At 34.2% G+C, this 11,151-nt stretch overlaps 2 protein-coding genes across 2 annotated transcripts; both read left to right on the forward strand.

The window, feature by feature from the left end:
* The first annotated feature begins 2,612 nt into the window (after positions 1-2,612).
* LOC111415560 (26S proteasome non-ATPase regulatory subunit 1-like) lies at positions 2,613-5,641 on the forward strand. The gene has a single exon (XM_023047291.2). The coding sequence runs from the start codon at positions 2,708-2,710 to the stop codon at positions 5,561-5,563; it is 2,856 nt and encodes a 951-aa protein (XP_022903059.1). The 5' UTR covers positions 2,613-2,707; the 3' UTR covers positions 5,564-5,641.
* A 2,018-nt stretch (positions 5,642-7,659) lies between these two features.
* On the forward strand, positions 7,660-9,979 carry LOC111415578 (coiled-coil domain-containing protein 38-like). The gene is made up of 3 exons (XM_023047324.2): positions 7,660-9,012; positions 9,243-9,628; positions 9,684-9,979. Exons 1-3 carry the CDS (start codon positions 7,769-7,771, stop codon positions 9,875-9,877), a joined length of 1,824 nt encoding a protein of 607 aa, XP_022903092.1. The 5' UTR covers positions 7,660-7,768; the 3' UTR covers positions 9,878-9,979.
* The last annotated feature ends 1,172 nt before the right edge of the window (positions 9,980-11,151 follow it).

An 11,151-nucleotide genomic window follows, 5' to 3' on the forward strand; every position in this document is an offset into this window, starting at 1 on the left:
TGCTCCCGGTTTTGTTTATTCTCGAGTTTGTTAATATACATACACAGGTTGTAGTATAGATGTTATTCCAGCAGGTATTATTATTATGACAAGAAGTGTAAACCAAGGGCAATCAGTCTATGATTAATTAATATCCTTATTTAATAATCCTCCTGGTCTACGACTCCATACTTGTCTTAACCATTCAATCATCAGCTTTTCCATTATCCATCCTTTTTGTTCTGCCCTAACTAGGACGTCATTCAGGAAGTCTTTCAGATTTCAGAATGTTTTTTTTCTCAATATTAATAATGACAGCAATTTTTTCCTATCACTTGTTACTGCTAGTATCAATGTTATGCGCAATTTTTCGCAACCACTCGTTTATAAAGAAATTTCCCACACACCTCTTCTTTCCAGTGTGTAATTGGGTGGCATATCCAGATATACTACCATTTCATTGACATTTACAGTTTGAGACAAATTGAATCATTAGGAGCTTTTGGGAAATTGTAGTTCTGCGCCTCAACGATAACACCAAAAAATTTTTCGTTTTGTTGAGAGAACTAGAAAACTGCCTCGTCAATTTCATGCAATCATCTCTTCTTTGGCCCGAAATTTTTTGCACGATGCCTCAATCTGCAATAGCTACCTTGTCTTTCCGCAACAGCCGCAACGTTACTCTCATTAATAGCAAAAATTATACCAGCTTTTCGATTTCCTTAACGCTAACTTAATAACATATTTTTAAACTTTGCTGTATAGAAGACCCTTTTAGATTTTTACAACTTTTTTTATAATTACGCTATTATATGTGTAATTACTACGAGGGCAGTATATGAACGGCATTTGTGCTAGGCATTACTATTTATTTTTAAAATTATACTTATTTATTTTCCAATTTTTTTTGGCTAGGTAAATTTAAAGTCTAGTCTAATAAAAACGTAAGCATCGTAAGCAAGGTTTCTTTAGGTACATCAGCGTCAATCAACGGAAAAAATATATATTTATGGTTAACAACAAGCATCGCATCGTTTTGGTGTTGTCGAATTGCTCAAAGAAAGATGCGGATTACATTCGCAAACTAAATTTTTTTACTATTATGCATTTTTAAAATCGGGGTGCGGATTAGATTCGAATGCGGATAAGATTCGAGAAAATACGGTATATTTGCCCTGCATATCACAAAATTTGTTATGTAACGTAACGGATTTTACACCTCTGTTATAAATTTGTATTTATAGAATAGACAGATTATATTAGATTATAATTCATTAGGTAATAAAAGTATTCAATCAAATCATTATACAATATCTACTTATCGCATATCCCCATAAATTTGGGAATCAATTCTCCCACAATAAATTTACATACATAACACCTGTAATGTTAAAATTAATTAATACGATACAGTAACGGATATTCTCGTTATAAACCCTCTCATATATAACGGTGAATATAAAACATTATTTCGAGATAATAAAATCGGGTTAATAAGGTATGGGGCATATTACTTTTATTACATTATCTCTAATAGATTTTGTATTTTCAGCTTTTTTTAATTTTTCATATAAGGTAGATTTTTTATGGAAGAAAGTGTACCTAATATAGCAGACTATAAAATTAAAATAACTGTCTACGATGGTATTAACCCAGTTATTTACGCATTTCCGTATCAGTTAGATGAGTTATTTATGTGAAATTGCAATTTATCGATGATTATCGCTTTCTCGATATGTGGAATAATCAATTGAAATAAATTTTAATAGTTAAGAAAACCATTTAATAAGGTAACAGGTTAGTTTGAAACCTAGTTTGTAAATATTACTTCTATTATAAATTATTATAACAAATTATTGTTGGTATTTTTAAATATTTTCGATTAAATTATGAATTATGGGCGTTGAAAACTCTTAAGCACTTTTTCGTTTTGGAAAACTACGACTTTCCACGAAACTATATAGAACACATAACAAATAAAATATGGTAGCTTAATTAAATCACACTTGAAACAAACTACCTCATTTAACGGTTTTCTTTCAATATGACATCAAAGTTATTTATTAAAAAATACTTTTAAAGCCAAAATAGGTGCATTTCAGATTATACTGACATGAGATTTTTAGTAAATTGATTATAATCAATGATCCTAATAAATTTTAAGTAGTTTTAATTTTTAAATTCTATTAATTTATAAAAATGTTATTGCATTTTTTGATGGTATGCAACTCATTTTGCACTGGTATAATCAAACAATATAAATATAAAACGAAAATTACAAAGAAATCTATAAATAGCATTATTAAATTTACTCTTAATTTAACATTTAAGTATAGAAAATAACATAAATCTAAAAATAATATTTTAATAAACACAATCTTGACAAAGCACTCAGCCGTACCAACTGTAAACAATTTTTAACACAAAGAATCCTAAGCGATGTTCTTGAGTTATAAAAATATTTAAAGATAAAATTTAAAAAGAATTATTTAACATATACATTTCTTCTAAACCCCTTTTTAATTTAAATAAAGCTAATCCTACAATAAATAATCAAATAATTTATTTAAAATAAATTAACTTCTGGCTGTCCTCTTTTCTGCGCATGCTCTCGCGTATGGATCCATCGTAACAAATTCCCTAAAATCGTGACACAGTAGAAATACAGGTTGAATAGTTATCATCGTATTCATTCAATAAGTTCTAAATACCTAGTTCAAGGTTTAAGATGAATATAACATCAGCGGCTGGGATAATATCCCTTCTCGACGAACAAAGTGTCGAATTAAAATCTTTCGCCCTGAAGAAGCTTAACACCGTTGTGGATGAGTTTTGGCCGGAAATCTCTGAGGTCATCGAGAAAATTGAAATCCTATACGAAGATAAAAACTTCGATGATCACGAGCTAGCGGCTTTAGTGGCAAGTAAAGTTTATTACCATTTAGGTTCGTTTGATGATTCGCTTATTTATGCCTTGGGAGCAAGAAATTTATTTGATGTTAATTCACGTACAGAATACGTTGAAACAATTTTATCAAAATGCATCGATTTTTATATTCAACAACGCGTCGCTCTTGTCGAAAACAGCCCAAAAGCCAAACCTATTGATCCTCGATTGGAAGGCGTTGTTAATAGGATGTTTGAAAGATGTCTCGAAGATGGCCAATATTGTCAAGCTGTCGGTTTAGCTTTAGAGACCAGGAGGATGGATATTTTTGAGGTAGCTGTTACTCAATCCGATGATGTGGTTGGAATGTTAAATTATGCTTTTGATGTAACATTAAATTTAATACCAAACTTAAAGTTTAGAAATACTGTATTACGTTGTCTGGTTAATTTATATCAAGGGTTAGAAACTCCCGATTACGTTAATATGTGTCAATGTTTTATATTTTTGGATGATGCTGCATCCGTAGCTTCAATCCTTGATAAATTAATTCAAGAGAAAGAACAAAGTAAATTAATGGCTTATCAAATTAGCTTTGATCTGTACGAATCTGCTACACAACAATATCTTGAAAGAGTTTTTAACACTTTAAGATCTAACGCTCCTTTACAATGTTTTGCCGATGAAAAAAAAGTAGAAAAAACTGAATCCGCTGCTGGTGATGCCGATAGTAAGGAAACTAAAGATAAACCTTCCATTGAATCATTAACTGAAGAACAAAAAGAGCGTCAAAAAAACTTGGATCAACTCTACAACATATTATCCGGTAAAGTAACTTTAGAGTTACATCTTCAATTTCTTGTTCGTAGCAATCACGCCGATTTGCTCGTTTTAAAATACGCTAAAGAAGCGAGTAGAGTTAATATTTGTCACACTGCGACCATCATTTCGAACGCTTACATGCACAGCGGTACTACAAGTGATCAATTCTTAAGGGATAACCTCGAATGGTTAACGCGCGCCACAAATTGGGCTAAATTCACCGCCGTTGCATCACTTGGTGTCATACATCGTGGTCACGAACAGGAGGCTTTATCTCTCCTTCAAAGTTATTTACCTAAAGATGTTGGGGCAAATTCTGGTTACTCCGAAGGTGGTGCGTTGTATGCTCTGGGGTTAATCCACGCAAATCACGGCGCGAATATATCCGATTACTTATTAAATCAACTTAAGGAGGCTAAAAATGAAATTATAAGACACGGATGTTGTTTGGGTCTTGGTTTGGCCACGATGGGTACTAATCGTCAAGATGTTTACGAACAATTAAAGTTTAATCTTTATCAAGATGACGCTGTAACTGGGGAGGCTGCTGGAATTGGAATGGGTTTGGTTATGTTGGGATCAAAAAACACTTCGGTCATTGAAGATATGGTTTCGTACGCGCAGGAAAGTCAACACGAAAAAATTCTGCGCGGATTAGCTTTGGGAATATCGTTCATTATGTATGGAAGACTTGAAGAAGCTGATACTTTAATTGATGAACTTTTAGATAGTAAAAATCCCATATTTAGAAGAGCTGGGGCTTTTACTATTGCCATGGCTTATTGTGGAACCGCTCAAAATAAAGCTATAAGAAAGCTTTTACATATCGCCGTTTCTGACGTCAACGACGACGTTCGTCGCGCTGCTGTAACATCGTTAGGATTTCTCCTTTTTAGCACTCCGGAACAATGCCCGAGCGTTGTTTCTTTATTAGCAGAAAGCTACAACCCTCATGTACGTTATGGAGCTGCTATGGCTTTGGGAATCGCTTGCGCTGGTACCGGTTTACGAGAAGCAATCGCCATTTTGGAACCGATGATCAAATTCGATTCAGTCAATTTCGTTCGTCAAGGAGCTTTGATCGCCACGGCAATGATTTTAATCCAACAAAACGAACAAACTTGCCCTAAAGTGCCGCTATTTAGACGTTACTACTACGAACTGACCACCAACAAACACGAAGACGTCATGACTAAATTCGGAGCTATTTTAGCCCAAGGAATCATTGATGCTGGTGGAAGAAACGTAACGCTTTCATTACAATCTCGAACCGGCCACACCAACATGTTAGCTGTGGTTGGTACCCATATTTTCACCCAGTATTGGTATTGGTTCCCATTAACTCATTGTTTATCTCTTGCTTTTACCCCCTCCTGCGTTATTGCTTTAAACGCCGACTTAAAGATGCCTAAATTGGACTTCAAATCCAATGTTAAGCCGAGCATGTTTGCTTATCCGCCACCATTAGAAGAGAAGAAACGCGAGGAACGTGAAAAGATTTCGACGGTAGTTTTGAGTAGCGTTGCAAGGCAACGTAAACGCGATAATGAGAAAAAGCAGCATCATAAAGTCGAAGAGATGAAAGTGGACGAAGAAAAGAAGAAGGAAGAACCGAAAAAGAAAGAACCGGAACCAACGTCCGAGACATTAAATAATCCGGCTAGAGCGTTAAGGGGGCAATTAAAGTATGTTAGTATCGTTGAAGGTTGTCAATATGTTCCAATGAAAGATGTTTCGATTGGCGGAATTATTATGGTTCGCAATACAAAACCTGGCGAAGAAGAAATAGTTGAGTCTGTTTCTGTTATGGGCCCGAAAGTTGCTGAAGAAAACGAACCTGAACCGCCAGAACCATTTGAATGGACTGATGATTAAACGATGTACTTTTTAATTCTTACTAACTACTATGTATTCAATGCTTTTTTTGAAATTTAAATAAACATGTTTTTAATCGTCGCTTGTTTTTAACTCACCACTAAATTGATTAAAAACCAATTTAAAGTTTAATTAAACACCTTAAATAAATTGACGAAATTTGTGTGAAATTTCTTCGGTAAGTAAATTAGCAGCGATTAATTTTTTGCGCACAGTTTTTTGGTTGGTAATCAGTGATCACCTAGTTTGCACGGAGATCGTAGAAATAACTACTTACTGGCCTGTCCATTTACGAGTAATGAGGTAAGTAGAATGAGCTTGCGACTTAAACGATGTGGATGCGCGTGATGAGACTCATTTCAATTCTTTATGGTTAATAAGATTCTGTTTTAACCTCACAACCAGTAACCATTTAGTAGTACAACATAACCTCGATATAATTAACTAAAATAGGGGACGGTATGGTAAATAAAAGACGTGTTAAATCAAATATAATATAGATTTAATGTGGCATAAATGCTTTAATAATTTTAATATCTTTAACAATTAAAACTTTAAAAACAGATATTAAAAGAATAGTATCTCAATCGTTATAAAACAAAAAGGAATTTAAAGCAAATTTATTTAAGATTCACCATTTTGAATATCAATTTTTGAACGCAAACTTGCATAACCTTAAACATAACTGTTAGGATAATTAATCTTTCGGTATCTTAAAAACTAATTGAAATATTGTTAATAAGCAATTTAAAGCAAATTTACCTAGTATTTACTAATTTGAAGATGGTTTTTTAAAATCTTTAAATATCAGATTTATGAATTCAACCTTACATAAACATTAAAGTTAAGGTAATGTTATTAGTTTATTCCAAAATTTGGAGTAGACATTTGCGTTTATTTAAAAAAATTCTGTAGTCTTAAAATTAAAATCGATTTTTATGACTCATCACTTATTAAAATCTACATTTGGTCCTCTTGCATCAACCACAACAAAACACTTTCAGTTCAATTCTTATTGCCTTTCCTCTCGAAATGTCGCAACGCGCAGAGTGATCCGACCAGCATCCAGATGTTCGCAGACGACAACTTCCTACGCCCATCGTCCCTCCCGAAGAAACGAGGCGCGCACACACACATGGTCGTCACGGTCTCCCCCCAAAAATCATGCCCCTGCTTCTTATAACTCGTACCGTAAATAACCTCAGGTGTCCCTCTTAATCCACATCGCGCCCTCACCTTAAAAAAATAAAATCCAAAGAAAAATATCTACGTCTTCGTCGTGGGAAGACTTGTATGCATTTGTGTGTGAGCAGTGAGTAGCGGTCTATCTTTGCGAACGACAATAACTTCGAGCTCTATATTTGGCTCGGACTGAATCGTGTTCGAGAATTGCAAAAGCAGACAACTCGAGGAAATGGACCCACAACAAAGCAATATCAGTTTTGTTTATTAAACCAAGTTGGTGTCGTTAAAGAACGTCGAAGTTGAAGTCATCGTCATCATCCGAAGGAAGTTATAATGCTTCCACTGTTATTGTCAATAACGAGTTATTTCCGTTTGTTTTGTCTGTTTACTCTTTAGGAGAAGGCGTAATAAAGTTTTTTTGTTATAAAAATGTGTACATAAATATATTTAATTTAAAGTTATAAAATCTTCGTTTTTTTCTTCGCAACAATAAAAAGATTATTATAGCAAATATATTGATTCCAAAATCTTTTAAGACACGCAGTGCTTTTCCTATAATTCGAGAATATCCAGTACCCTCACAACATTATTTTCCTTGATACCAAGTTTCTATTCGATTAATTCTGGCGCCAGTTGTTGCACTTCCTGTCTACTCATCAAAGTTCATTATAATAATTTTAGAGTCAGTACGATACTTAATCCTAGGTGTATTAGAAAATGACGCGATCGTTGATTCTATTCATAAAACAAGTCAATTTATTTTAAAAGAAGGTTGCTATCTAAAAATAAAACCAGAAAAAAAGAATCACTGAATATTCATCACCCTCCTACTAACGTATTCATGTTTTTCACTCAAAAAAAGCCTCCACTACCACAACCGGTCATGCAATGTATCCATAGAAACACTTGATCGATCGATTTGGTGGTAGTAACAACGACGTCAGCAAGAAAATTCGTTTGACGTACTCATTGAAAAGTTCTTTTTTAATATTGTGTCTACTGGAAAAAACCTAACATAAAATGGAAAATCTTGAAGTGATACCCGAAAAATTTCGGGAGAAAAAAGCGATGCTTAAGGTAACTTTAGTTGAAAAACCTGAAAGAAAGAAGATTAAGATAAAACCGAAACCGGAACCAAAGATTAGAGCAAAAACGGCTCTTCAAAAAATTTTCGGTAACAAAAACGTAGTTAAAGATCATTACTTTTCACAAGGAACCGGAATAAACGATGATAACCAACGAGATATTCTTCACGAACCTTCTCCTTTTGTTTATCCGGAACCTTTAGAAACATATTCTTATAAAACGATGGCGAGAGCGTGGAACGATAAACAAAGAATAAAAGAATTGAAATTAAAGTGTAACGAAAGGAATAATTATACATCCAGACAAAATTTGGATATGTTAAATCGGTTATATGTTAAAGAACCGGGTACGCAGAGCATGAAAACAATTTTGGATATAGATCCGGATTTTTTTACGATCGTTGAAGGTCGAACGATTGGGGAAAAATGGAATATTCGTGAATACGTACACGACCTACGCGAATCGTTACGAGCGAGAGTTGTTGCTGGGTATCGTGAAGATGAAGTTCTTTTAATTGAAGAAAATTTCATGGAAGAACAAAGAATTTTAGACGAAATCAAAGGAAATTATCAAAAATACGTGGATACTTTCGAAGCGTTTCTTTCACACGACCATCAAACTTCAATGGAATTAATAAGGCAAGCCGAAAGAGAAACGAACAAGTCTTACGAAAGGTACGAAGCTTTTCGTGAACTGAGTAAAGATTACGGAGCTTTAAAAGCTGCCGTTTACAATTTAGAAGAAAAATGGCGTAATTGTAAAATGTATCAAAAGTTCTTGTACATGGTTAGTCCTATGCATTGGAGGAAAATTCACGATTACTATCATTTAAAACAAAATGCTTCTCATTTAAGTTTGGTCGAAACAGAAAGTTGCGTTTTTGAAAAATACAGGCAACACACAGGATGGGAAACCAACACTTTGGAAAATATGATTGAAACGTTTTTAGAAGATTGCAGAACTCAAACAGATCCGGTTTTATATTTTAAAGAACCATACGAATTATTGAAAGTGTTCAGATTTATTGAGTTGCAAAATTTAAATTCGTTATTACATTCTGAAGAATTAGCTATTCCATTGGAGAAAATTCGAGAAAGTATGCATTTGGCAGAAAAGAAGTATAATGAACAAATAAATGCAGTACAAGATATCATCGACAGTTTAAGTGGCGAGATTTTGTAAGTAGAAATTTATTATTTTTTGAAGAAAGCAACACAAAAAATTAACTTCTTCATTAACCACTAATTATATATCATTCCAATAAATCTCCCCATCTCGTATTACAAACTCTTTAAATTCGAAATCCATCGTCGGGCTATCTCTGTGGAATATCGACCCTCAATCGACATTCCAATTTCCGTTAAGGCCAATTTTGATTAAAACATCCCCTTTTCATTTATGGTAATAGGTGGGAAGAGCAACGTGCGAAATTCCTTGAAGAACTCGCAATGGAATTGATTAACGGCGAATTCAGAAAATTAATTTCTGACGAAGAAATCTTAAATTTGTACGTATTCGTTGAAGATGTTTACGAAGCAAGAGTTGCTCCGAACGACGCCAGTTTAGGAGTCAGCGACATGATGAAAGCCATCGAAATGAAGTATCGTTACTACATACTTCAACTCGACCAGCTTCCGGAGGACAAAGTTCGAAAAGCTGAAACCGAGTGTTACCATGAAGAGGCGAGGGTTATGAAGATTGCTATTGATGCCTCTAGAAAAGTGGTGCAAGTGGAAAATATGTTCAATATGTTACAGAGAGTGATGAGGCCGCCGTTTGAGAAGACTAGAAGACGTATGTTTCAATGCTTTTTTCATTAATTTCTACATATTGTTTTATTATTTTGTAGGTTTTCCTTATAGAACCCCTCCTCTTCATAAAGCCAAAACAGCTAAGGTAACTAAAAAACATCATACTGGTGATGACAGTGAATATTTAGAATTATTCACTGATTACTGTAAATACACGGATGAAGTAACAGATTATGAGATAGATGAAGCTGTGAATAATTTGGTGAGAAATTTCGATAATGAGGATGATTAATTGACAAAATTTCTTTTATTTAAACTTTTTCAAATTCTTCGAAAAGCAATTTTTGTTTTATACACTCTAATTTATTAATAAAGATTTTGTTTTAAATTGAAATTCTTTGTTTAACACAAAAGACTTTCTTTTATCGTACAGTAGCTTTTATATTTTAAAGCACACTTGACTTTGACTGGTATGCGGAGTTAAAACCGCTTCGCGGCATTTTGCTAGATACAAAAGGACTACTTCGGTGCTCTCCTGATTCTGGGGCACGTCTCGAAATTAATTATTCGCCAAACGGATAGAGCTGAATCAATGCTGACACACATATCTAGAGCTTGACCCGACTTCCGTTATCTCCGCATACCGCGGTTTTTCTCGCTGCTCTGCTAAACCATTTTTCCCTTATTGTTTCCCTACGTACATAGTGAAACAACATGTACGTAGTAGAATTCCGGACTTCCTGTGATTTAAAAGGTCCTTTGTACAAAAACGTTTCATGCGCCACCGCACATCGGAAGGTCACCTTTACATGATTTCCTCTTTAACAAAAAAAAAATATGAAAAGAATAAAAATACCTCCCAACAATTTTATTCACTGCAAGCTATGATTTAAGGTCGCGTTCTATTCGCAGTGGAATTTCAACGCGATTTGAACACAGGGCTCGCCGATGGGATGGAGAGTCTATAATTCCGGTACGTTGTTCGGGATAATGCGTTTGGTTCTAATGGTCGGAAATAGACAAGTGATTTTTTGAATCGAGAAGGATTGTAAACTGACTGGTAATGGTCGACCTATTTTCAACTACATCACTTTATATGGATATGATTTGAATAGAAAATCGTTATTGAGAATTCATTCAATTACAATCGTTTTAATAAAAAATATTCAAGACGTTAAAATTGAATTGAATAAAGAAAATTGGTATAAATTTGATCATTAAAATTTATACTAATGGAAAATTTTCGATTGTATGACATTCTGATTAGGAAATTGTAAGTCCAATTAGAACATCGTCTAATTGACGAAAGGGTAGGGAGGGGTGTATTTGCATCGTTGGCGTAATCATGCCAACCAGATTCAGAATATGGAATTACGAGATTACGTTGTAGACAATGAACCTTCCAAGCAGAGAATTTGCAGTTTCCGTTCAATAACTGAGCACAAAAGCCGCTCTTCGCATTCGATCCCGATTGGATGGTTTATTGCTGTGTACCTGATAAATAGAAATAGCAGCCGTTATTTGAAGAAAGGGAAATGTACCATTGACATCCCGGATGTTGGTGGT

This window comes from Onthophagus taurus, chromosome 1 (assembly GCF_036711975.1).
Source record: "Onthophagus taurus isolate NC chromosome 1, IU_Otau_3.0, whole genome shotgun sequence".
Classification (NCBI taxonomy): Eukaryota; Metazoa; Arthropoda; class Insecta; order Coleoptera; family Scarabaeidae; genus Onthophagus; species Onthophagus taurus.

Coding starts and splice junctions, on each gene's coding strand:
- LOC111415560 (XM_023047291.2), top strand. CDS start 2,708: ATGAATATAACATCAGCGGCTGGGATAATATCCCTTCTCGACGAACAA.
- LOC111415578 (XM_023047324.2), top strand. CDS start 7,769: ATGGAAAATCTTGAAGTGATACCCGAAAAATTTCGGGAGAAAAAAGCG. Junction 9,013..9,242: donor AGTTTAAGTGGCGAGATTTT/GTAAGTAGAAAT, acceptor TTATGGTAATAG/GTGGGAAGAGCAACGTGCGA. Junction 9,629..9,683: donor GTTTGAGAAGACTAGAAGAC/GTATGTTTCAAT, acceptor ATTATTTTGTAG/GTTTTCCTTATAGAACCCCT.